Below are 26811 nucleotides of genomic sequence, written 5' to 3'. Positions count from 1 at the left end.
TCACTCAACTTTCCAGGTAAGACCATTACTATGGTTTCCTCAGAGACTCAAATTTTTATCTTTTTGAGATTCTCTTTTATGTTGTTCCAAGACCAGGACTCAAACTTAGTACCTGATGTTTTGTTCATTGGCTGGCACTTTGCCAACTGAGCTATTCCTCCAACTCCCTTTTTGAAATTACCACCTTCAATTTGTGGTTCCCTAGAATATCTGAGGCATATGAGACATCCCACCAACAGTATAGCCCAAAAGGGAAGAGATAAACGCTGTTAAATATGGTACCAATCACTATCCCCACGTGCATTTTGCAATCTGTTGCTCCTATAAATGCCTAAAGTGTTGGTGAAACTTGCTTTTAGCTATTTTCTTAAAATAGCTTATTCTCTATTAATTAAACTGAGAGACTTATTAATAGATAGGAAGAGAAGGGGAAGGGGGAAAAATGGGGTGAAAAATAGGGTGAGCTAGGCACCAGTGGCTCATGCCTATAATTCTAGCTACTCATGAGGCTGAGATCTGAGCATCTTGGTTTGACACCAGCCCTGGCAGACAAATCCATGAGACACTTATCTACAATCAACTGGCAAAAAATGGATGTGTAGATCAAGCAGTAGAGTTCCAGCTTTGAACAGGTAAAGCTAAACAAGCCCACAAGTGACTGAATTCAAGCCCCTAAATTGGCACAGAAAAAAAATAACTTTTGTAATATATTGCAAGTATATATGAAAATAACATAAACTCAGTTGTGTGTGGGTACTGGCTGGAGAGGGTTAGGCTAATAAGGATGGAGGTTGGATATGGGTTAAATAGATTATTTGCAACTATGAAAACATAACAATGAAACCTACTAAATTATGTGAGAAAGTGGACAGAGTGTCAGAGGTGGTCGGAGGGACTGGAGTATGTGGAAATCTAACAATGAAATTAAGTTTATGTATGTTATAACAAGGTTACAAGTGAACATACATAACGATCACAGGAACATCCCCAGACTTCAGGCTGACTTCCGGTGGCCAAATCGTCCAAATAACGGATTTTGCAGGGTACTTTAGGCAAGTCTGGACTACCTTCCAGCAGCAAGCACTTCAGTAGGCTTTAGTAAGAGGAGTCTTGGGCTGGGAAGGTGGCTCAGTGGTAGAGTGCTTGCCTAGCATGCATGAAGCCTTGAGTTCGATTCCTCAGTACCACATACCCAGAAAAGGGCAGAAGTGGTGCTGTGACTCAAGTGGTAGAGTGCTAGCCTTGAGCACAGAGAGGCTGAGGGACAGTGTCCAGGCCCCAGGATTGGCGAAGAAGGAGGAGGAGTCTTACATGAACCTGGCTGTCAACCCCCTTGTCAACTGTAACTTTGGATCAAGCAGTTTGCTGGCGATGACTTCCACAGCGCCTGGCTCGTAATAAACGCTCAATAAGGATCAGCTAACATCTCTAGGACGACCGCCACCCCAGAGGGGCCAGGATAACCCCGGGGCGTGTCCAAGGCCCCCTGGGGCAGGTAGGCGGCATTTGCCCGCGGCAGGACCTGCTGGCGGCTCGCGGCGCGCTCCGCGCTCCGGGGAAACCGTCCATTTGGGAGGCGGGGCCTCAACCCCAGGACCAAGGAAGGGAGGGAGGCCCCGGTCAATCGCTAACCTTCATCTCCCGCTCAGGGATCATGGCGTCCATTTCGTCTCCCATCGTGCCGTCCTCAGCTTGTCCAAGCGGCCGCCGCGACCACCTGCGGCCTTCTTCCCCCCCGCCTGGGCCGCTCGGAAGCCAACCTCCTTTTTCCAGCGCCGGCGGCGCGCGACGTACGCGCACTTCCGGCACCAGTTGATGACGTCAAGCGGCCCCGTCAGTAGTGAGGCCCGGGAAAGCTTCGGGGGTCCTCCGAAGTCGCGGGCGCGCCAGGCCGCCAGCCCCTGTGAGCGGGTCGGAGGGTTGTGGGCGTGGCCACAGCAGCGCGCCTGCGCACTGGAGCCCTGCGTAGTTTTTTCAAACAGTGCGCGGCTTAGCTTAGTTTCATTCATTGCGGGGCGCCGGCCTGGACGCTCTGGGCTGGTTTTTCCTTCTGCTTTTTTGAGTTGTTTATTGAAGATAAGACTCTTGGAGTTTCCTACCCCGGCTGGCTTCGAACCATGATCCTCAGGTCTCAGCCTCCTGAGAGCTAGGATTACAGGCGTGAGCCACCGGCGCCGTTGCTGCTTTCAGCTTTTGGCTGGTTAATTGGATGTAAGAATCTCACCGACTAAGGCCTGGCTACTCAAGGGGTTGAGATCTGAGGATCACGGTTCAAAGCCAGCCCAGACAGGAAGTCTGTGAGACTCTTATCTCCAAGTAACTACCAGAAAATAGGATGTGGCGCTGTAGTTCAAGTGGTAGTGTGCTCGCCTTGAGCAAAAGAGCTCAGGGACAGCGCCCAGGCCCCGAGTTCAAGTACCACCACTGGCCCCCTTGCCCCCTCCCCCCAAAAAAAGTTTCAGACTTTACTGCTTGGGTTGGTTTTGAACGTAGGTCGTCAATTCTCAGCCTCCTGAGCAGCTAGGATTACAGATGTGAACCACCAGTGCCTGGTTCATAGCCTTATTGACTCAGTATTATTGCTAACTTCCAACTATTTAAAAACCCATCCAAGGGACTTCTTTCAAGAGGGATTCAAGTTGTTTTTTTGGGGGGGATAGTGGGGAAGTAAAGGAAGTAGAGAACCATCTGAGGACAAAAGCCAAGGCCAGCTTTCCCTCCCTTAAAGGTTGCCATTTCCAAAAAAAAGGTTGCCATTTCCAGGGCAAGATCCATGTCTACTTCTCACCAGTGGATTTGTGCTGAATGCTGTGCAAAAACATTTTAGACCTGTTAGCTCATTTAACCTTCAAGACTGGTCACCTGGGGATTTATTAACACTTAATTGATGGTATAAAGGAAACCTCAGAGAAGCAAATAAAATTCTCCAGTAGTTTTCAGCCAAAAAGTGGAGGCAGGATCAGAAATCAGACCAAGTACCAGTGCTTCACGCCTGTAAATCCTAGCTATTCAGGAAGCTGAGATTTGAGGAACCTGGTCGAAAGTCAGCAGGAGCAGACAAATCCCAGAGGCTTTTATTTGCAATTAATCACAAAAAGTTGGACGTAGAGGTGTGGCTCAAGTGGTTGAGTGTCACCCTTGGGTACAAAAGCTAAGCAAGTGTGCAAGGCCCCAAGTTCAACTCCTCATTTAAAAAAATGAGATCATGTAGGTATACTAAGAATTTTACAGTCTCACGCAGCAGAAACTCATGTAGCAGATGATAAATGCTCTAGGTTCCTGCCTTGGAGCTCATAGGCCCACTCAAGGGAAACACATTTCTGCTATTTACTGTTTGGTTTTCTGCTGGCTACTTATCTACTCCAGCCTGCCCGGGTGCAATACAGAATAAGAACAGCACTGAACCGGCCTCTGGGACGCCTGTAATGTGAGGCTGTCTTTGGCCTGCACACACAGGACCCCTGCATTCAACCTGCTACTGTGGTAGCCAGCTCTTCTGAATTTGCTAAGGCCATAATAATCCCCAAGACACATCAAGGAAGACACTGATTGATTGGTAAGCTTCATCTGGTTTATTTCAATCTGTATCCATGACATCCTACCCCACACACATGCACACACATACACACACAACTTCATTCAACTGAATTACTCTTTCCTTTTGTGTCTTAGGGACAAAGCCATACCTGGCAGTCCCTGTGTTGCAAGTTACAACAGTTAGATTTGGTCTTTTTCAGAAACAATACAGTCCATGTCCCTAACACTGAACCCTTGGCCAAAGAAGAGTCCCAGAGCCAAAAGCCGCAGCTAGAAATAACATGCAGACCCCCTTCTAGGGGGTCTAGACCCTCTCCCCCTTTCCCCCAAAACTGTTAAGACCTACATTTCAGTGATGGGGCTTGTGCCTCCATCCCCTGCAAAAGGCCTTTCCCAGAGGCTGGAGAAACCCATCTCCTTCCTATGGAGCACACTGAAATAAGCCCTGCTGGTGCGGTCTCCTTAGTGAAGCAGACACAGCTCATATGATCCTCAGAAGTCCCAGCCCATCCAGAGAGGGGCGGCGGGGCTGGAACAGGCAATGGCTAATCTGGTATCCGAGGAAAAGACAGACAAGCTGGTGGGAAGCAGGGAGGTTTTGATGTTTACAGGAAGGAATGTTTTTCCTGGGTTTAAATTGCAACTAGATCTGTGCATTTGAAGCAGCTCCTAAGGCTGAAGGTCAGCTAGTCACAGCCAAACAATCTCACTCCCGAACTGGTTGAGACCAGAGAATTAACTTGAGCTGGCCATGTCCTCACACCCTGCCCACTTCATCCCCACAAGCAGCTGTGGGACAGCACACTGTGCCTTTGATGACTAAGACTCTCAGGAGCTTCCAATCCCCAGTCCTCTCCAACTTAAGGTTCTGAAAAGACAGCCTGAAGATTCCTGCCCAGTGTTGGTCCAAGCCAGAACTCCCAGTACTGTAGAGCCATCACCCCTATTTCCCAACAATTCATTTGTCTGGGGAATCTGACTTGTGCCACTAGACTTGAATCCCATGAATCTGTCTGGCTTATGGCAGGCACTTAATACATTTCAATGAGTGAGCACCTCTGAGTCCTGAATCCATATCAGGGTAAAGGACTCTTGAGGTTCCTGCTCAGCCCAGATGTGGGCAAGTTGGACACCTTCCCGTATGAGCTCTGAGAAGCTGGTCTCCATCAAGGCTTTCGCTTCAGAAGCTACAGAGAAGGCACATTACAGGGGCACGGGCCTAACGTTGTCTCAGGAGCCCTGGGAAAGTGAGTCCGTGCCCAGGACCTTCAGAGTACAGGATCCCTTCCTGGGAGACTGCCCCTCCTGTTCTCACCACTGATTTAATTAAGGCAGGGGAGAGATGACGTGCAGGTGGGGTACCTGACCACGTGGCTCCAGTCCTGGGTCTTCCATCTCCACATTAACCACCTGACCCTGGAAGGCCCTGCCTGGATCCCTCCAGACCAACACAGTGGAAACAGAAAGCCTGGCCTAGCCAACTTCCAGCGCAGAGCTCCTAAATCCCGTGAGGCTGGAAGAAAGGATACAGATGACCTCCATCCAACCTCTAAGTCAAGCTTTTGAGCAACAGGGGAAAGGAGAGATGAGAAAACGCCGTGGACACATCACAGTCAGGACAAAGTGGGAGGACTTAAAGCTTGAAGAGGTTCTCAATAAATATCTGTGGACTGTGAGGATGAATGAGTAAATGCATGGAAGGTAGGAGTAGGGTAGGAAGGCAAATAGAAGAAGCAGACTGTGATCAGAAAGGCAGCCTACTGCTCAGGGCCCAGCTGCCCCAAGGAGCTCATCGTGCCAAGAACATCGGATTCATTCTCTCATCCTAGTCCCGCCTCTGCCTCAGAGGTCCTTCAGGGTCCTGGCAAGTGACAGCAGCTACACGGTTCCCCTGAGCTGCCTTTAAAGGTGTGACCACAAGGCCACAGAGTCCCTTGTTAAAGGGCTCCAGTGTTCAACCACCTTTCCTCCCCCTCCTTCTGTCATGTCCCTGAGCCTGAGCAGAGGTGAAGCACAACGGGGCATCTGTTGGGATGGTAGGGCACTGAGTGGCCACATCCTGGGTAGAGAGAAACGCCAAAAGCCTGGAACTGTCCAAGGACACTTCAAGGACACCCTGCAACCTTCCTACTCCAGTCTTCTGAGTGGGAGCCGGGGTCCTCACCAAGGCCAAGCTGCAGCCTGAACTTGGCTTCAGAGGCCTTCTAGAAAGATGGACAGGACAGTCTCATAGCATGGGAATATATTTCCAGCCCTGCTACCCTGGTTGGTTTTTGGTTTGCTGTCAGTCCTTCTGCATAGGGAAAGGCGAGAGAAGAGGCAGGGAGAAGTGAGGAAGGGGTCCCAAGGCTGTGTCCCAGCCCAGACCCTTTCCCCCATTTAAGGCAGATAAGTTGTGCTTTACAAAGAGTTGAATCAAACAAACACACAACAACCAAACAAGACCAATCAAGAAGGGCAGTGAGGAGCGAGGGGCAGGAATGAGAGGCGGGGCGGTGCCCACAGGTCCTCAAGGCAGGCTGGCAATGTCTCTCTCTGGCGGTGGCCCTACTGGCTTAGGGCTGTTCTCGTTGGCTTTTCCTTCGAACATCATGACTCTAGTGTGGAGATGGAGGAAAGAAAACAAATCGGGATTAAGACTCTTGCCCTCATTCAGAGAGATTGTCCCAGCCTTCTTGTTGATTTTGTCCTTGAGCGTATGGCCCAAGCCTGTTCCCACTGCTCCTCATTAAAGCCCAAGGGGGTGGAATGGGGAAGGAGCTGTGATTCCCATTTTATAGAAGAGAAAATGGAGGCACAGAGTGGCAAAGTGGCTCCAAGAAATACACACACAGTCCTGGGCAGAGACAGGGACGATGCTCCAGGCATTGACTTCCAGCCCTGTGTCTTCTAGACACGCTGCCTGGAAGACTAAACAAGGCTGGGCCAGGGCTCTGCTCAAGACCCCGACAAGCCTTTAAAAACCTCCCCACAACACGGCAAGCCCAAAATAAAGGTTCAAAATGGAGCCTGCAGTGGGGGGAGGATGACCCGAATTCAAATGCCAGCCCTGCTGCTTCCCAGTTCCCAGTTGGGTAACTCAAGCCAAACACAGCCTCTCTGATCCTCAGCATTTCTCTGTGTTCATGGGGATGCTACCAGCTCTTCCCAGGCCAAAATGTGGGCTCCTTGTGCGTCAATGAACCCCTTTGTAAAATGAGATAGACATTGTCCACTTTTGTACCTAAAAACAAGTGAGTTTTTTTTTCATAAAAGCCAGACGTGTCCTTTTCAGCTGTGACAAATGACAAGTTTCACCAGGGCCTCTCTAAGGAGGAGCACCTAGGATGTGAGGTTCATCTAAAAATGTTGCTCATCAGCTGGGCACTAGGCTGAAATCATCACAAGTTGTTGCATCTGGACAGTGCTTTGTGGAGAATATGTATGATCAACCTCATTTTACAGTGGAAGAAACAAGCTCAGTCAGGGGTGTGCACGCCTTGTAATCCTAACACCTGGGAAGCTGAGGCAGGAGGATATCAGCTTGAAGCCAGCCTGGGTTACAAAGTGAGACTGAAGGGAAGGGAGGAAGGAAGGAAGGAAGGAAGAAGGAAGGAGAAAAGGAGGGAGGGAAGGGAGGGAGGAAGGAAGGAAGAAGGAAGGAAGGAAGGAAGGAGGGAGGGAGGGAAGGGAGGGAAGGGAGGGAAGGAGGGAGAAAACTGGGATTTGGGGCTTGTAGAGTTGAGCTAACTTGCCCAGGATCATTTAGGTAGTAATAGTTTCAAGATTCAAACTCCTAAGAGTTGATTGTGTGTGTGTGTGTGTGTGTGTGTGTGTGTGAGAGAGAGAGAGAGAGATAGAGAGAGAGAGAGAGAGAGAGAGAGAGAGAGAGAGAGAGAGAGAGAGAGAGAGAGAGAGAGAGAGAGAGAGAGGGAGGGAGGGAGGGAGAGAGAGAGAGGGAGGGAGGGAGGGAGAGAGAGTCAATACTGGAGCTGAAACTCAAGGACTCATGCATGCTGGCACTCTACTACTTGAGCCACACCTCCACATCCAGCTTTTTTGTTTTAGTGATTAATTGGAGATAAGAGTCTCTTGGACTTTTTTCTGCTCGGTCTGGCTTTGAACCTCGACCCTCAGCCTCCTGAGTAAGATTGCAGGTGTGAACCACCAGTGTCTGGCTCCTAGAGCTGATTTTCAACTCTATCTTCATGCTCACAAAACAACCCAATGGAGATAGCAGAGTTGTCTTGACAAACAAGGAAACAGGCCTAGAAGATGTGGACAGTGGATCTGTCACCATGCACCTCCGCCACACTGCTGCCACTTCCTGGCCACTGCTCTGCTAATTTCCTCGGCAAGGCCCTCGCCAGTACGATCCTTCGACAATTAAGGAGAAAGTTCAGAGAAATCAAATCTCACACAGCTAGTTCCAGGCAAAGAGCTGCCTGCCGGCCAGGGAATGCAGCAGGGGAATGCATGGGGCCTCTTTCCCCATAGAATGACAGTGCCCCTCCCACTGGGCTCCCAGAAGTGAGGTACTCACAGTTTCAGGACAGCTGACCTTTTGCCCAGCATCATATTCACAAAGTCTCTGTAGGAGATGGTGTCGCTGACCCCACCTGTCACTTCTGAAATCATCTTCTTCATCTCCAGGTGAGTCTTCGGGACCCCCAGCTTCTCCATCATCCTCTTTAAAGACATCAGGTCTGCGGGAGAAGCGCATCTGCTTAGTGGACACAGGCTGCTAAGGTGGAGCCCAGAAGTCAAGGATGTGCCATTCCCATTGGTTCTGTGGGATGTCATTTCCCAGCAGTCTGCAGCCAATGGTGTTTCTTCTCCCGGGAGGAAGAGTCACACACACACACACACACACACACACACACACACACACACACACACACACACACACACACACACACACACACACACACACACACACACACACACACACACACACACACACACACACACACACACACACACACACACACACACACACACACACCCGTCTTATAGGGCTGGTCGGTAGGGCCCTGGATGTCTGATTCTGTTCAGATTTACACACACACACACACACACACACACACACACCCGTCTTATAGGGCTGGTCGGTAGGGCCCTGGATGTCTGATTCTGTTCAGATTTACACACACACACACACACACACACACACACACACACGTCTTATAGGGCTGGTCGGTAGGGCCCTGGATGTCTGATTCTGTTCAGAGTTGGGTTGGAATGAAGCCCTGCTACTCCTAGCCCTACCCCAAGTCCTCAGTGTTCTCTGCACCTAGGGGAGCTGAGTCCCTGCTCTCCTGATCCCCAGGAGGTTATTTCCCTGCAGGGAAGAGGGAAGGGGCAGTAAATGGCTCCAACCCTTCCAAATATGAAAGTCAATCTCTTGGCATTAAGGACTGCCACCTGTCCTTTGGCATCCTGCTGCTCTAGAACTCCACCCAGGCTAGAACAGAAAAGGGCACCCAAAATATCCCTTAGAGCAGGAAAAACGAAACAAAGGACAAAAGTCAAGAAAAATGAGAGGAACACGAACACACACACACACACACACACACACACACAATCATTACTCCCCAGGAGTCTGCCTGTACCCTCTCAGCTCCAGCCAAGATCTGAGCAATTTCCTGGGCCTTTGTTTCCCCGAAAGAATGGGGCAGTAAAGGAGGTGGGAGGCTGGCTGGACAGGGGTTGATTTTAGAGCAGGGTGATGCCAGTACTTGCTGCAGAGGCAGGGCAGACAGGACTGGAGCCAGGCCCAAAGGTGGCAGGCTTGCCAGGTCCTCTTCTGAGAGGAACTCCTGTGGCCAAGAGCCGCAGGACGGACACAAGTTGCCCACCAGACTGGCAACTAAGCAAGACTTTCCGGAGGGCATTTGGCAAGACGCTTCAGAGTCTTCTAACCCACAATGTCTGTCTGCTTGGTGAGATTTACTCTAAAGAAATAACCGGGGAGCCGACCAAGAACTGGGTACAAAGGAGCATTTCATGGGACTATCAATGACGGCTAAAACTGGAAGCCATCAGAACAGCGGCTGAATAGATCACAGAGCCCATTCCTACAATGGGAAGTCATGGGTGGTGAGAGGGAGGCGGGACATTCTGTCTGGAAGCCAAAGGCCTGGCCACCCCTCATCCACTGTCCCCCCTCAATCCCTGCCCCCAGGCTCCTGCCAGTCCTTTTACCACTGGGTCTTGGTTTCCTCATCTGTCAACCAGATATGATTAAGCCACCCGACTGTCCTCGCTCTGCTGGTGACGAGTGAGCTGTGGTGTGGTCTCCCCCAGCACCCTGGGACCAGGCACCTGTTACCTGGCCTGGGACAGCGGAAGTGCCATCCCCCTGGGCCAGGAAGTCACCACCCCTGGACAGGTCAGATGGCTCCCTCCGTCCGAGTCCCCCATGGCCCGGAGGTGGGGGGCTGGGTGAGGAGGGGAAGAATCAGGCAGTGGAGCCTGGATGGGAAGCAGAGGGCCCAAGGTGGGCTCTGCTGGGCTGGCTGTCAGCCCCACCGGAGTGTCCCAGGGGAACTCAGTGCCCCGCCTCTCTACCCATCCTCCCTCTCCCCTCCCCCTGCCACCCCACTCACCAATCTCGCCTTCGTTGTTCAGATCAAACTCCATGTACTTCTCTGGAAAGCAAAAAGCTGGTATTAGCCTCTCCCTGAAGGCCCAGTGACCCCCTGAAGGGGCTGAGTGGGACCCTGAAGCCCTCAAGCCTCCCAGCTCACCACCCGTTTCGGTTCAAGTCCTGTCCTCTCTCAGCTGATGGCTCTGGAGAGAGTCCTTCCTGCCTACGACACTGGCCCTCAGAAGCCACAAAGGAAAGGCGGCCAGGTGCCACCAGGACCCTCTCGGGAGGACAGCTGCTGCCCCCGGGTGCTTAGGGCATCCCTGAACATGCTATCAATTGACTGGACAGACTGTGGGCTCTGGTCCCAAGTCCAGTGCTATGTCAGCAAATCTTGTGGTGTGGGCGGTTCAAGCACAGGGGTGAACAGTTGTAGCCGGCCAGCGGCCAGCAGCTCTTTTGGGTCTACTCTGCACCATAGACTGGTGAGCCGTTTGGCAAGCACTCAAAGGCCACATCTTTCCAGTGGCCTGCGAGTGACCCATTCCCTCTCTCCCAGCCCGCTGGCCTCAAGGCTGCTACCCACCCACTCCCCACCTGGCCCAGCTGGCTGCCCTCCTCCTGGAAGGCCCTTTAGTTGATCTAAGCTACCTCCTTCAGCACACCTCACTGCTTCTGAATGGATACACACACACACACACACACACACACACACACACACACACACACACACACACACACACACACACACACACACACACACACACACACACACACACACACACACACACACACAGGACTGCTATCCTCTCTCTAAAGCACCCACACCCCATTGACCTGGACCTCACCCCAACCTCTAAACACATAGTCCTGTGCTGGCATTGTGCCCCAAGGCCACAGGGTGAGTGCACATTGGCAGACAGAAGACAGATATTTATTTCAGTCTCTTCCTTTCCAACACAATTTCCTGTGATTCTAGTCCTAGATCCCAAATGGGATCTATCTTTCTCTCTCTTTCCTTTTTTTTTAGTTGGTCTTGGGGCTTGAACTCAGGGTCTGGGCGCTGTCCCTGAACTCTTTTGCTCAAGAAGAGCATTCTAGGGCTGGGAAGGTGGCTCAGTGGTACAGCGCTTGCCTTGCAATGCATGAGGCCCTGGGTTCAATTCCTCAGCACCACATAAGCAAAAAGAAAAAAGCCAGAAGTGGCGCTGTGACTCAAGTGGTAGAGCGCTATTCTTGAGCTGATGAGCTGAGGGACAGCACCCAGGCCCAGAGTTCAGGCCCCAAGACCGGACCCCCCCCCAAAAAAAAAGAAGAGCATTCTACCACTTTGAGACATAGCACCATTTCTGGTTTTCTGGTGGTTCATTGGAGATAAGTCTCAGACTTTCATGCCCAGGCTGGCTTTGAACCATGATCCTCAGATCTCAGCCTCCTGAGTAGCTAGGATGACAGGCCTGGGCCACTTTTTTTTTTTTTTTTGTCCAGTTGTGGCGCCTGAACTCTGGGCCTGAGCACTGTCTCTCAGCTCTTCAGCTCAAGGCTAGCGCTCTACCACTTGAGCCACAGCGCCACTTCCAGTTTTTTTCTTTTTGCTTATGTGGTGCTGAGGAATTGAACACAGGGCCTCAGGCATGTGAGGCAAGCACTCTACCACTGAGCCAACTTTCCAGCCCTTTTTTTTTTTTTTTTTTTAAATTTAATGTGCTGGTACTGGGTACTCAGGGGCTTGCATTCTCATTTGACTTTTCTACTCAAGGCTAGTGCTCTACCCCACTTGAGCAACAGCTCCACTTCTGGCTTTTTGTTAGTTAACTGGCGATGAATTTCATGGACTTTCTTGCCCAGGCTGGCTTTGAACTGTGATCCTTAGATCTCACCCTCCTGACTAGCCTGGATTATAGGTGTGAGCCACCTGCCAACAGCAGACCCTACATTCTGATGAAGACAAGCAGGGTGCACCAGACCAAGGCCCTGCCCTTCCTCTGCAGAGACCCCGTAATGACTTCATGCGGTCTCCTGCACAGCTCTCTGTAGGCAGCTGGGCCACCTGAGGATAGGATGTCGTTTTTTCTAGTTCTCTTCCTCCTCCTCCTTTACTTTGTACTGGTACTGGGGCTTCAACTCAGAGACTTGTCCTGTTGCTTAGCTTTTCTGTCCAAGACTGGCACTCAATCACTTGAGCCACAATTCCACTTCTGGCTTTTTGGTAGTTAACTAGAGATAAGAGTCTCATGGACTTTTCCTGCCCAGGCTAGCTTTGAACTTCAATTCTCAGATATCAGCTTCCTGAGTAGCTGGGATTACACTCATAAACCACCAGTGCCAGGCTTTTAAAAAAAAATAGTGTGGGCTGGGAAGGTGGCTCAGTGGTAGAGCGCTTGCCTTGCATGTCTGAGGCCCTGGGTTCGATTCCTCAGCACCACATAAGCAGAAAAAAAAAAAAAAAAAGCTGAGCCGGGCACTGGTGGCTCACGCCTGTAATCCTAGCTACTCAGGAGGCTGAGATCTGAGGATCACGGTTCAAAGCCAGCCCAGGCAGGAGAGACCATGAGACTCCTATCTCCAATAAACCACCAGAAAACCGGAAGTGGCACTGTAGCTCAATTGGTAGAGCGCTCGCCTTGAGCTGAAGAGCTGAGGGACAGCGCCCAGGCCCAGAGTTCAAGCCCCACGACCAACAAAAAAAAAAAGCTGGATGTGGTGCTGTAGCTCAAGTGGTAGAGCGCTAGCCTTGAACTGAAGAGCTAGCCCACGACTGGACTCCCCCTCCAAAAAAAAAAGTGTGTGTGTGTGTGTGTGTGTGTGTGTGTACTGGACCTGGGACTTGAATTCAGGGCCTGCGCACTGTCTCTGAGTTTTTATGCTCAAGGCTAGTGCTCTACCACTTGAGCCACAGCACCTCTTCCAGTGTTTTGGTGGTTAATTAGAGATAAGTCTCACCACTTTCCTGCCCAGGCAGGTTTCAAACCACTCCTCAGATCTCAGCCTCCTCAATAGCTAGGATTACAGGCATGAACTCCCTGTGCCCAGCTTCTTTGGTGATCTTAGAAGCACCATAGCATCCTGATTGAAAGCAGGGGTTTTGCAGCCTGACAAGAGTTCAAGTCCCCACTCTGCCATAGGTGGGCTGCGACCTGCTGTCAATGATCTCTCCAGACCTGAGTTTATTCTTTGGTAAATTAACAACTGAGCCTTATGGAGGGGTGGTTTGGGGAACTGGCTATGATGGCCATCACTGGAGTAGGACTTCTGCCCGGCGGCCAGCCGTTCCTAACATTACTGCCAAGACTTCATATCCTGCCCAAGGCTGGTAGGTTGCAGGTGATGGGAGGAACACTGACCAGGGAGTTTACCTTGGAGCCCAGAGGATGCCCACACTGCAAATGCTTGGAAGGGATATGCCGGAGGGGACCGCGGAGCGTTCCCGTGCCCAGCCCGCACCCCAAGTGCATCTGTAGGGCAGGAAAGGTGGGTGTGCCCCGCTCCTGTGTGCATGGCTCCTCTCGTTTCCAGCCACTGGCTGGAAACCAAGCGCCAGGCCCCAAACAGAAGGACCTTTCTTTTGCCCCTCTCCCTGCGCGGGCTCCTGGGCCCTGTTTTCTTTTCATCCGTGCTGCTGGGATTCAATAGGCAGAAACTCTGCCCCCCTGCCCCTCGGCGGGGACACAAGCGTCCATTCTCCACAGGGGCTCCTGGACGCTGTTCCATGGGGCTGGAGAGGCAGAGCCTCTCACAAAGGCCAGATTGTGTGCTGGGGCCCCAGGAACGATCAGGGTCCCCACGGGGGCGGACAGAAGCCAACCTGAGCCCCGCCGGGCAGCTGGGGGGAGAGAGGGGCAGCACAGGGCCAGGCCAGGAACCACAGGCGGGGGGAGGGGGCAGAGATACCTCCTAGGGGACCTCTGTCTCACAGCCTGCCAGGAAGAGGAACATTCTGGATGAACTGTGGCCCCAGCCCAGCCCTGTGGAGTCCCATGTACCAGGCACTGAGCGGCTGGGCCTGGCTCTTCCAGGAATGGAGGCACAGCCAACTCTGGCTCACCTTTGAAGGCAGCGAGCTTTTCTGGTAGGTTCTCTTCATCGCTGTACTTCTGGTCACAGAGGAACTCCTACAAAGACGACAGACAGGACACAGATGGAGTCAGGGACGCAGGTCCTTCACCCCACAGCCCAGGGGACCAGGCCCGAGCAGGGCAGGGCTTGTCCCGCGCAGGTCCCGGCTGGTTTCCAGCCACCCTTCTTCACAGGCACAGCTGCACGGTCCACCCAGGACTAAGAGAAGTATATTCAGGAGCTAGGCTGGGGGCGACCCCCGGGGGGCTGCTCTAGATGGCAGTACGCTGGCAGAGCACGTGGCCCATCAGGCCCTCCTTAGGCATGTGGCCCCCAGGGAACTCCACATCCAAGAGGGTGTTGGAGGATTGTAGTAGCTACTTCTTTGTTTTTCTCGTGTGTGTGTGTGTGTGTGTGTGTGTGTGTGTGTGTGTGTGTGTGTGTGTGTGTGTGTGTGTGTGTGTGTGTGTGTGTGTGTGTGTGTGTGTGTGTGTGTGCGCGCGCGCGCGCGCTAGGGCTTACACTCAGGGCCTGGGCGCAGTCCCTGAGCTTTGTCACTCAAAGCTAGTGCTCTACCACTTGAGCCACAGCGCCACTTCCGGCTTTTTTTTTTTCTTATGAGTGCTGAGGAATGGAACCCAGGGCCTCAAGCATGCAAGGCAAGCGCTCTACCACTGAGCCACCTTCCCAGCCCGAGGCTGAGGTCTGAAAGTTGAAGTCAGAGCCCTTTTCTGTAGGGTTGTTTTGTATACCCGGATTGCAGCTCATGTTTTTATGCTTTCTGCCATAGCAGGGATGAACATGACAGGCTTGCGCACACTCGCACAAAGGATCAGGAGACACCAAGGTGAATCAGGTAAAGACCTTAGCTTAAAACGATAGCAAAAGCCAGGTGCCGGTGGCTCACACCTGTAATCCCTCAGGAGACTGAGATCCGAGAATTACAGTTCAAAGCCAGTCTGGGCAGGAAAGTTTGTGAGATTCTTATCTCCAATTAACCACCAGAAAGCTGGAAGGAGGGCTGTGGCTCCACGTGCTAGAGCGCTAGCCTTGAGCAAGAGCTCAGGGACAGCGCCCAGGCCGAGTTCAACCCCGGGACTGACCAAAAACAAACAACAAACACGATAGCAAGTCTAGGCTTAAAAATTATATACTAGATGTTGTCCCTCCAATTACACCATGCTATTTCTGGGATGGGGAACTTGCTACCTCCCAGTCTATTGTAGACTGACAAAAAATTTCTTTTTTATTTTTGCCAGTCCTGGGGCTTGAACTCAGAGCCTTGGCACTCTCCCTGAACCTCTTTTGCTCAGGCTAGCACTCTACCACTTGAGCCACAGCGCCACTTCCAGCTTTTTCTGTGTATGTGGTACAGAGGAATTGAACCCAGGGGTTCATGCATGCCAGAAAAACACTACCACTGAGCCACATTCCCAGCCTTACAAGAACATTTCTTTTTCTTTTGGTCAGTCATGGGGCCTGAACTCTGGGCCTAGGCGCTGTCCCTCAGCTCTTCAGCTCAAGGCAAGCGCTCTTCCACTTGAGCCACAGCGCCACTTCTGGTTTTCTGAGTGGTTTATTGGAGGTAAGAGTCTCACGGACTTTCCTGCCCGGGCTGGCTCTGAACTGCGATCCTCAGATCGCAGCCTCCTGAGTAGTTAGGATGACAGGCCTGAGCCACCGACGCCCGGCTTGACAAGAACATTTCTAAATGAAGAGAAAGCAGTCTGTGACGACCTTGGGACCCTCCTGCCTGGTGCTGCAGTCGCTCCTCCACACGTGGGGCCAAGGCAGGGAGGCAGAGCGCCTCCTCCCCTTGGGCTTCGTGGTAGTATTCAGTAACAAGAGGTTTGACTGTGAGCACAGCCCAGAATGTGAGCCCAGCTCCTGCAGTTCATGTTCCTGGGCCGTAACTCGGCACCTGCCCCATTTGTGCACCCAGCCATAACCCAGTGCTGCCGGGCTTGCTCCTAGGTTCGCTCCTGGGGACACGAGTCTGCTGACCTCCACCCTCGCCCCGCCTCCTGCCCATGGTAAAGCTCTGTCATCTCAACACCCCAGCCACTCTTACTCCAATGTTACAGGTTAGAACACGAAGACGGGGTGGGGGTGGGGGGGTAAATAACACGTCTCAAGTCCACAGACCACTGATCTGGGTCTGGCCTGCTCGGCGCCTCACGGTCCTGCGCCAGCCCTGCCTCTGTGCAGCTGGAGCTGCCTGGGGGGGGGGGCTGTCTCCCCTCCAGGCCAGCTCCTTTGGGATCCTGCTCACAGTTCCTCTCCCCTGACACCCCCATCCTACGCCAGACTGGACAGTTCACTGTCTGTGGCCCTGAGCACCTCCTTGGATCCCTGGATTTCTTATCATTACAGCAAATGACACTTTAGGTCAGGGGTTCCCAGACTTTGCAGACAAGAGCCACAAGGGGAGGGGGTGCTGGGTGCATTGGCTCAAGCCTGTTATCCTAGCTAGTTGGAAGGCAGAGATAGGGAATAAAAGCTGGCAACCAATGGCTAGGCTCAGTCATACCTGCCCGTCCGCCCAGCTACGTGGAGAAGCACAAACAGGAGGACTATAGTCCCCAGAAGATCCAAGCATAAAGAGAGACCCTACCTCTAAGTAACCAATGCTGGCCATGCACTGGTGGCTCACACCTGTACACCTAGCTACTCAGAAGGCTGAGATCTGAGGATCAAGGTTCAAAGCTAGCCCAGGCAGGAAAGTCCTGTAAGACTCACAGCACCAATTTACTATATACACACACACACAAAAAAAAAGCCAGGAGTGAAGCTGTGGCTCAAGGGATACAGCAACAGTAAAAGGACAGTGCTCAAGCCCTGAGTTTAAGCCCCAGTACGGCCACAAAAATAATCAATTCAGAAAGGGAGGCGTGGCTCAAGTAGTAGAGTGCCTGCTTAGTGTGAGCCCGCACATCATCCGGCTGCCAAGTTTTATTCTGCCCAGTAAATACTTAAACAATGGCCATCGACGGTTGCCCTGAGTGGAGAAGGAAGTGCATCCTTGAATTTTAAGATGGAATCCACGGAGTCCATAGCCAACTCACTACATTGACCTGAGTCTTCTTCCCTCTCCCAAGAATTGCAAGATCTTTGGGGAGTAAGAGGTAAAAAGCTCAGAGACAGAGGCCCTCCCCCTCCACGCTCAGCACAAAAGGGAGATGCCAGGACACCTCCTCCTCCCTGCCCACCAGGCTTTCGGCAGGCTCCCCCTCTCCCAACCCTCCACCACTGGCACAGGCATGTCCCTCACCCTGGGACTCTTTTCTCTGACTTCTATATACCAAGCCTCACCCCCACCACAGGACCTTTGCCCCAGCTGTGCTCTTCTGCTTTCACACATTTACATGGTTCTCTCCCTCCTGTCCTTCAAGACTTGCATCAGAGACTCCCCCCTCCAGCCCCCCGACTGTCCACTGTCCTTGACCCCAATCCAATGTCTCCCCAGTTTTCCTGGCTGGGCTGGCTTTGAACCATGATCCTCAGAGCTCAGCCTCCTGAGTAGCCAGGATTCTAGGTGTGGCCCTGCTTACTATGTTTTGTCTACTGTTCCCCACTGCTAGGAGACAGGATCTTCAGTAGGTGTTCCATACATCTAGCAACAGGAGGAATGAATGAAAGGGAGATTCGTGCTTGGTTAGCACATGGTCAAACTGGAAATGAACTCCATCGTGATGTAGCTTGGGCTCCTGCCAGCATACAACATTGGAGCAGAAGCCAGGCCAGAAGCTGGGCACCAGTGGCTCACGCCTGTAATCCACACTACTCAGGAGGCTGAGATTTGAGGATTATAGCTCAAAGCCGACCCAGGCAGGAAAGTCCATGGGCCTCTTATCTCCAATTAACCACCAAAATGCTGGAAGTGGAGCTGTGGCCCAAGTGGTAGAGAGCCTTGAGCAAAAAAAGGTGAGGAGGAGGAGGAAGAGGAGGAGGAGAAGGAGGAAAAGAGGCTGCAATTCCACTAAGAGGTCCTGGGAGGACACATTTGTATGTGTGTCCCGGGACACCTGGCCCTGAGCCATGTCCCCTGTGGAGCATTTGCCCACAGAGGTGCGGGCGAGGGGCCGTGTTCTGCTCGACTCCCACGAATCGGTGGAGCAGCCTGGCCCAGCAGCCTGGGTGTGACCGAGGGGACATTCGGAACAGGCCCACCTCTTCCCTTCCGGCGGGAGCAGGGCAGACGTAGCTGACCCCCTGGTGTGTGGGTGTCCAGTCCTTCGCAGGCCCAGGCCGCGGGACAGCTGTGCCCTTGGCAGGGAGGGGAGGCAGGTGGACAGCACGCCCGGGCAGGGCTGCCAGCTCCCACCCCGTCACCAAGCTCTGGATTCTTGGCTCTTACTCATGTGCACAGCAGCTGTCCCCTCCAGGTACCTGCCTTCGCGTCCCTGCTCAGCCTAGGAGCATAGTTTTGTTTGGGGGCAGGTACCCTGTTTAGCCAAGACCTGGGGCGGAGCTACCCCAGCAGCTACCCCAGAAGCCTGGGGGGAAAAGCAAAGTAGTTAAAAGAAGCAGCAGCAGCAAGGTGGAGCCAGAATGCCTAAGACTGAGTCCACTTAGCTGTGTGAAAATCACATTGTTTTGCCCATGCCTTGAGTTCCCCATGTAAGGGAGAATAAATTGGGTCTATTTTAGCTTGATGCTGGTGGCTCATACTTGTAAGCCTAGATACTCAGGAGGCTGAAATCTGAGGATCACAGTTAGAAGCCAATCTGAGCAAAAAAAGTTCTTGAGTCTCTTATCTCCAATTAGCCAGCAAAAAAGCCAGAAGCAGCGCTGTGGCTTCAGTGGTAGAGTGAAAACATCAAGTGAGAGCTTGAGGTCCTGAGTTCAAGCCCTAGTACCAACCAACCAACCAACCAACACACACAGAAAGAAAGAGAGGAAGGAAGGAAGGAAGAAAGGAAGGAAGGAAGGATAGAAGGAAGACAAGAAAAAAAAGGTCTATTTTCTCCTTGGCACGTCTCAGCATAACAGAATTTTAGTATATCTAGATAGATAGAGATAGATAAGATAGATAGATAGATAAAGCACTAACTGCTGGGCCTGAGGCTCTAGTAAACAAATACTTATCAATTTCTAGCATTCCTGGCCACACTGTCAGCTCGTAACCAGCAGCGATCATTAAACTGGTTGGAGCCGGCCTACCCCTGACTTACACCACTGGCATTTCTTGTGGCTCTTTCTATATATCCCCATTTGACAGATTGGGTCACCAACAGGTTCAAGATTACAAAGCTGTGGCAACTCCCTGTCTATTTTCCTCCACCCTCTCAGTCCCTCCTCTTTTTTTAGTTGAAGCGGGTGTGGGCAAGGCCACAGGCCTCTGTGCAAGCAAAGTCAGTGCTGGGTTTTACCTTTCCTGTGGCTGGAGAGCCTTCCATAACCCTTGGGGTACAGGGGAGATGGTTTATGTTATCCCTATCCGGCTCTCCCAATCCAACCAACTGCCCTGAAAGACAAGGGTTGCTGTTGCTGTTGTTAGAAACAAAAAGGAGAGGGTAGAGGTGACCAACAGAAAGCAAGGAGTCCCCAGTCAGTCCCCAGGGACAGGGCGCCTGCAGGTGAGGCCTGGAAAGGTGGTGGAGCTGCTGAACCCCACCCTCCCCCAGCCTCAGACCCGGGAGCAGAGCCCTCAGAGCACATGGCTTCTGCTCAGGGTTCAAGGCCTCCTGTGGATGGGGCAGTCAGGGGCCCCCAGGACCTCCAAGGGCAGGGGTGCAGGGCAGAGGGGTGGGGGGTTTGGATCAGCTGCAGTGCTCCAACTTCAGATCTTAGGAGCTGTGTGACCCTGGACAACTCGCTGTATCTCTGGGCCTCAGTTTCCTCATCTTTAAAATGGAATTGCAAGGATTGGGCCTTTCCATTAAGGTGCTGTAAGGAATTAGGCCAGCTCATTGTCTAGGAAGACCCTGGGCTCATGCTCGGTACCCATACCTCGTGTGGATCATGCTTATTGTGTGTGGAGGTCCAGACTCAAGTCACATGGAGAGAAAAGCTATGCAAAAGAGGATCCACCCCACAGTTCCCTGCCCAAACAAGATGCCACGGAGTCCCTGGGGAGCCTGGCCCCTCTGGCCACTCTTCCCGAGGGAAAGCTTCTCTTCTCCAGCCAGTCACATAGTGCTGTATTCCAGTCTGCATTCTTTTTGTCTTTTGTCGATCATGGGACTTGAATTTGGAGCCTGGGCACTGTCTCCGAGCTCTTTTGCTCCAGGCTAGCACTCTACCACTTTGAGCCACAGCTCCACTTCCCATTTCTAGGTGGCTAATTGGAGATAAAAGTCCCACAGACTGGGCTGGGAAGGTGACTCAGTGGTAGAGCGCTTGCCTTGCATGCATGAGGCCCTGGGTTTGATTCCTCAGCACCACATAAGCAGAAAAAACCGGAAGTGGTGCCATGACTCAAGTGGTAGAGCATTAGCCTTGAGCTGAAGAGCTGAGGGACAGCGCCCAGGCCCAGAGGTCAGGACCCATGACCAAAAAAAAGAAAAAAGAAAAAAAAAAAAAGTCCCACAGACTTTTCTGCTTGGGCTGGCTTTGAACGGTGATCCTCAGATCTCAGCTTCTTGAGTAGTTAGGACTATAGGAGTGAGACACCAGGACTCAGCCTCAGACTCAAATCTGAGTACGGCGCCCCACCCATCCCTGCTTCCTGCCACATCCTGTGGTCATCAAAGCTAGTGCACAGGAGATCATACCACCACCACCCCCTCCACCATCAAGAGCCCAGGAACTGCAAGGGATGGCAGTGTGTCCTGTCCTCAGGCACCCTGACACCTGTCACAACTCCCTGACTTAACTCCCTTTTCTGGACTAGTACCTCGAGCACCTTCTCATGGCCTCTTGCTCCTGGCCTTCCGGGCTTGTCCTTACATATCAGTCGCAGCAGAATTTTGGGCTGAGCAGATATGACCATGCTGGAGTTCATCTGGTAGGAACTCCAAGGACAGACACTGGGCGGGCCAGCACTGCCAGGCCTGTGACGCAGCCCCCAGGCTCTAAAAAGGCCAGGGACAGGTCACACACGTCTGGCCCGGCACCTGGTGAGTGGCCGGAGCCTGTAACCGGCACCCCAGGGGACAGCAGGCTCACATTCCCCAGGGCAGCTCCAGGGCCTCGGCTGAACAAAGCGTCCTGGCCAATAGGTGGGGCGGCTGGAGGAAAAAAACACCCCGGTGACCACAGCAATGAAGCGGCCCTGCGGAAATTCCATCTCCAGCTGCCTGTGACATGGCCAGAGCTGGTCCCAACTGGCTGGACCTGCAGGGGACACTGAATCCCCGGGGCTCACGTGCTCCCTTATCGACATCGCCCTTATTATATATTAAGGACGAGCAAGAGAGACGAGGTGCCCACAATGCCAACCAGGCACATTGCTCCCCCCACCCACAGGGAGTGAATGGCACCGCTAGGTACACAGGAAAGGGACAGGGTCTCAGGGGCCCCTCATGACTGTGGGAGGGACAGAGGACACACACACACACACACACACACACACACACACACACACACACACACACACACACACACACACACACACACACACACACACACACACACACACACACACACACACACACACACACACACACACACACACACTTCCGGGCAGGGATCCTGAGTCTGTCTTGCCAGCTTGCCCATCCCTGCAGAGATGGAACCTGGGGTACCAAAATACCCATCAGGTGCCTAAATGTGACCGGGAATAATGAGTGTCCTTCATTCGACCCAGGAGGGCTGGGACTCAGGGAGGGAAGCCAGAGATCTTTATCCCTGTAAGCAGGAGAGGCCGGCACCTCAGCTCCAGGCTGTGGCCACCGGGTGCTTGGGAGCTGGGCGAGGCTCTGGGCGGAGTCTGGTTGCAAACCTGCTTCTGCAGCTATTTCAAGGATGGGTGACCTTGGGTGAGTGACTTCATCAGGCTGAGCCTCAGTTTCCTCCCCTCCACCGTAGGGCATCATCATTATCTCTGCCCCACAGGGATGTTTGAGATTCTTGCAGCACTCATACGTAGGATGCAAGAGATCTTGGGATAAGGATGTCAAACCCCAGACTCATGCATAGGTGCAACACACTTGTGTATGTGAGCGTGCACATGTGAGTGCGCGCGCGCGCGCGCACACACACACACACACCAGTACTAGGGCTTGAACTCAGGGCCTGGGTACTGTCCTTTAGCTTTTTCCACAGAATACTAGTGTTCTACCACTTGAGCCACACCTCCACTTCTGGCTTTATTGCTGATTCATTGGAGACAAGTGTCTCAGGGACTTTCAAGCTCAATTAGCCTTGAACCATATCCAGAAGCTTCCTAAGTGGCTAGGATTACAGGGGTGAGCCACTGGAGCCAGGCTTGCAACCCACAGTCCTGACCACCAGACAGTTCACGTCACTGTGTTTAAAGGTCCTGGTGGCCAACAGCTTGAGCTTCTGCCCGCTGCCTACCTCCTGGTTTGGCCGTGGGGCACAGCAGTGCTAAAGTGCAGCCCGCCCAGCCTCGACTTCTCTAGGTCCCTATGGAAAGCTGGAGATAATTTCTCCTGTTGCCATATAAGGCCAGGCCTAGCTGGCCTGGGGTCACCTCCCAAGCCATCAGGACGCGGGGAATGCCAGCTATGTGAAGGGAGTAGGAGGCACTGATATGCATATGTGCACACACACGCGCACGCGCACACACACATATACAGTGTGTATGTGGGGGGGTACCCACAAAAGAGATGGAGCAGATGAATAGTCCAGCTTCAAGTTGTAGCTGTTTCAAGCCTGGCAGTTCACTTCTCTCAGGGTTGTTTTGCGAAATGGGAGTGGCAGCCTCTCCACTTCACAGGGTCACAGTCGGCATCTCAGCACATTCCAAGTGCCCAGAAAACAACAGCAGAAACTAAAAAGAACCCCCTCAAAAAGCTGCAGGTACCAGTGGCTCCTAGCTACTCAGAAGGCTGAGAGCTGCAGATCACAGTTCAAAGCCAGCCTGGGCAGGCAAAGTCCGTTAAGACTTTTATATCCAAACTGAACAGCAAAAAGCCAGAAACAGAGGCTAAGAGAGGGTGTTAGCTTAGAGCAGAAAAACTAAAGGACAGCACCCAGACCCTGAGTTCAAGACCCAAAACTGGCACCCCCCCAAAAAAAAAAAGTGGCACTTTGTAGAGCTGCCCTGGAACCTCACCCTTAAGTTCGACCCTTACATCTTTTTTAGTTTTGGTCGGTTGTGGGGCCTGAACACTGTCCCTCAGCTCTTCGGCTCAAGGCTGGCGCTCTACCACTTGAGCCACAGTACTACTTGGGGCTTTTTCTGCTTATGTGGTGCGAACCCAGGGCCTCATGCATGCAAGGCGAGCACTCTACCACTGAGCCACCTTCCCAGCCCCCTGGACCCTTAAGTCTTGAATACTTTATGACAACAACTGCTCAGACTCAGCTACCACGCTGCCCTCTGCACGCTGGCTGGCACCAGGGGAGGAGAAAGACCCCCCTCAGGGAACTGGAATGTTGGCTCAGAGAAGCCCTGAAGCTGCTGTCCAAGACAGCAGCCAAGGGACCCGAAGCAATGGGTCTCAATGCTTGGTCCTGCATCTCTACATCCACCTTATTCCCCTCCCCCAACCTGTGCTCCATTGGTCAGTAAAACTGTACTCCAAGGCCACCAAGCCAGCTCTTTCCAGAATATGCCATCCTGGGCCACCTTTCCTACAGTCCTGGCCACGGCTGAACCACTCACTCAAGCAGAGCTACTCTCCACCCCTCCCCTCCCCTGCCAACCAACACTCGCTGTGGCAGGGAGAGCACCCAGGATGGGCCCCCCCATATATCTCAGGCATACTCCCTGACTCTGGAGACACTCCCCCCAAACCAGTAGTGATCATGAAGGCAGCCGGCTCTCCTGTGAGCTCTCCATAGACGGTCCACTGTAGATGACAGTTCTCATGATCTCTTGCGGGCAGGGAGGCGGGCTCAGAGAGAACCAGTTTGCCTTGGGTCTCTCAGTGGGTCCCTGACTACCTGCCTCAGGATTCTAAATGACAGTAAGGCTATCTATCTCGAATCTGCTAGGATGGGAAGCAGCTCCCAGCTTCAGCGTTTGTCCTTCAGGCTCTTTCTTCCAGGGGCCATGCCTTGGACCACAGCTCTCCAGCAGCCTGGGCTCATGGAAAAGTCTCAGACTTGCAACCAGGCCCGGAAGGGACCCTAGACTGTAATTTCTGCCCCTGGCTTCCTGTGGGGCCTTGGGTCGGCTGCCTGTCTTCTCTGGGAATTGGGGCTCCTGAGCTGGCCAGACCCACAGCCCTTTCCTGAACTTTCACGCCAGTTCCAGTGCTCTCCAAATTAGCTCTTGATAGCCATAGACTCTCCCCTTTTCTGAGCCAAGTCAGTTCAACTCCCCCAAACACATCCTCCACCCCTATCTGCCTCCCCGAGGGTGGGGCTGGCACAGAAAATCCCACAAACTCTCAGCTCCCCCCCCTCCCCATCTCCAGCTGTCTCTGGCTCAGGGTCCTGGATTTGGCCAGCTGGGAACTGTGCCCAGCCAAGTGGCCCAGGGGGGCTGTGTGAGGTCAGGGACCCAGGCTTCTGTCCAGAGACAGCGCAGCCAGGACCGAGGCGGGGCTGGGGCAGAGGGAACTGGGAAGGGGACCAGCAGGCCTGGACCCTGAGTCCAGCCCAAAGGTCCAGGCAACTTCACAGTCTCACTCAAGATGGCACCAAGAGCCAAGCAAAGGGTGGCAGCGAGATGCCCAGAGCCCTGCAGGGGACCCCCGTAGCGGTCCCTACTCCAACTTCCCACAGCTTAAGTTCCACCCACCCAGCACCCAGAGCCCGGCTCTGCCCCTGGGCAGTCCAGTGTCCTGAAGGAGTCCACAGGGAGAATGTTCTGCCTTGTTCCTTGGGCAGAGAGGATGGCACCTCCTCAGAAGCTGGCTCTAGTTCCTTCCATGGCCTCAGCAGGGAATAGCCCTTGTTGAAGATGACAGAGGAGCTGGTACACAGCAGAGGTGAGGCCTTAAGTCTGGGACCCTGGTAAGGTGAGCCTAGCTCTGCTGTTTTTGGGTTCCACCCATCCAGGGGCCCTGGAGAGGCCCCGTCTCCTAGGGTGTGGGGAGGTCATTAAGCCAATCTCTGGAGCTCCTGTGTGAGCCTGGCACCAGAGGAAGGATTTCTTCATATAAATTCCCCAGGGATAAGCCAGGCACAGCTGGCTCACGCCTGTCATTCAAGGTACTCAGGAGGAGGCTGAGATCTGAGGATCCCAGGTGAAAGCCAGCCTGAGCAGGAAAGCCTGTGAGACTCATCTCCCATTAGCACAAAAATGCAGGAAGTGGAGCTGGGGCTCAAGTGGTAGAGCACTGTAGCCTTGAGCACCAAAGCTAAGAGACAGCGCCGAGGCCCTGAGTTCAAGCCCGAGGCCCAGCATGCACACACAAGTATGTGTTGCACAAGTGTGAGCGCAAGCACCCCCTTCCTTAGGATTAGCCAAAGTCCCATCCAGTCCCTTAGGCCACCTTTCTGAAAGTTTCCTTAAAGAAGTTTCCTAAAAGTTGCGTGTTGTGGGCGGAGATGCCAACATTCGTCAGCCGCGCGGGGGCCGGGGAGGCCCCGGCCTGGGGGTCCCCCTGGCGCCAAAGCCCGCGCGGCCCCGGGAGCCCCGGCGGGCAGCGGGCAGCGGGCCGGGCGGGAGGCAGGCGGCGGGCGTGCGAAGCTCGCCCCACCCCGGGGGAACAACGCAACCCGAGACCCGGCGGGGGGCGACCGGGGGAGCGGGGAGGGGAGACGGGAGAGGGGCGAGGGGACCGAGGGCTGGGCTGTGGGGCGCCCCGGCCGGAGAGGGCGCGGCCCCCGGCGGCGAGGCGGCTTACCCGGTTGATCTCCGCCAGCCTCCGCTCCTGCTGGGCCTTGAGCAGACCAAACGCCTTCCCTCCTGCGGGGACAAAGGGCGGCCGGGCAGCGGGGGGTGTCCCGGGCCCCGCGCCCCGCGCCCGCGCGCCCCGCCATCCTCCCCGGACCCACAGGTGGCGGCCCCGGGACGCGGGACCGGGACCACGCGGAGAAAGCGCGGGGACAGCGGGGGACCGCGCGGAGAACAGCGCGGGGGGAAAACGGGGGAGACAACGGAGGGGGCACCGCGCGGGAACAGCGGGGGACCTCGGGGGGGGGGACCGCGTGGGAACAGCGGGGGACCTGGGGGGGGACCGCGGGGGAACAACGGGGGACCGCGCGGAGAACAGCGGGGGACCGCGGGGGGGACAGCGGGGGGACAGCGGGGGACAGCGGGGGACCGCGCGGACAACAGCGCGGGGACAGCGGGGGACCGCGGGGGGACAACGGGGGGACCGCGGGGGAACAGCGCGGGGACAACGGGGAGGACAACGGGGGGGGGGACCGCGCGGGGACAGCGGGGGACCGCGGGGGGGGCAGCAGGGGACCGCGGGGGTCAGCGCGGGGACAGCGGGGGACCGCGGAGGTCAGCGCGGGGACCGCGCGGGGAGTCGTGCGGACGGCGCCGCCTACCTTGGAACCTGTTGCTGACGGCGACCGACATGGTGCGCGCCGGGCTCCCGCCGCTCGGGGCTTCGCGGCCACCGCCGGGGACGAGCTGCGCCGACCGCCGGCTCCGAGCGCGCGCGCGGCGTGTGGCG

At 54.0% G+C, this 26811-nt stretch overlaps 2 protein-coding genes across 8 annotated transcripts in view; both read right to left on the bottom strand.

Annotated features, from left to right (window-relative positions):
- Positions 1–1791, bottom strand: part of Nup214 (nucleoporin 214) — a 70712-nt gene extending 68921 nt beyond the window's left edge. For 4 of the 6 annotated variants that reach the window (XM_070014858.1, XM_070014862.1, XM_070014864.1 and 1 more), the window contains exon 1: positions 1633–1791. In XM_070014858.1, coding sequence (XP_069870959.1) covers positions 1633–1677 — 45 coding nt within the window. In that variant the 5' untranslated portion in view covers positions 1678–1791. The remainder of the gene's footprint in view (positions 1–1632) is intronic. The other 2 variants (XM_070014859.1, XM_070014863.1) reach the window with 1 other exon arrangement.
- A 1758-nt stretch (positions 1792–3549) lies between these two features.
- Aif1l (allograft inflammatory factor 1 like) lies at positions 3550–26811 on the bottom strand. 2 transcript variants are annotated; one of them, XM_070014857.1, is made up of 6 exons: positions 26684–26811; positions 26032–26093; positions 14151–14217; positions 10125–10166; positions 8060–8222; positions 3550–6134 (listed from the first exon to the last, which is right to left on the bottom strand). In XM_070014857.1, the coding sequence occupies exons 1-6, from the start codon at positions 26712–26714 to the stop codon at positions 6047–6049; spliced, it is 453 nt and encodes a 150-aa protein (XP_069870958.1). In that variant the 5' UTR covers positions 26715–26811; the 3' UTR covers positions 3550–6046. The 2 variants fall into 2 exon arrangements, with proteins under 2 accessions (XP_069870958.1, XP_069870957.1); XM_070014856.1 differs by lacking the exons at positions 26032–26093; positions 26684–26811 and adding an exon at positions 21000–21121.

Source organism: Dipodomys merriami, unplaced genomic scaffold (genome assembly GCF_024711535.1).
Source record: "Dipodomys merriami isolate MVZ:Mamm:240054 unplaced genomic scaffold, mDipMer1.0.p SCAF_11, whole genome shotgun sequence".
Taxonomy (NCBI): Eukaryota; Metazoa; Chordata; class Mammalia; order Rodentia; family Heteromyidae; genus Dipodomys; species Dipodomys merriami.
Note: the sequence above shows the minus strand (reverse complement) of the source record. Positions and strands in the feature narration are given on the sequence as shown.

Coding starts and splice junctions, on each gene's coding strand:
- Aif1l (XM_070014856.1), bottom strand. CDS start 21,107: ATGAACTCCAGCATGGTCATATCTGCTCAGCCCAAAATTCTGCTGCGA. Junction 10,167..14,150: donor AAAGCTCGCTGCCTTCAAAG/GTGAGCCAGAGT, acceptor TTTGCTTTCCAG/AGAAGTACATGGAGTTTGAT. Junction 6,135..8,059: donor AGGTCAGCTGTCCTGAAACT/GTGAGTACCTCA, acceptor TCTCCACACTAG/AGTCATGATGTTCGAAGGAA.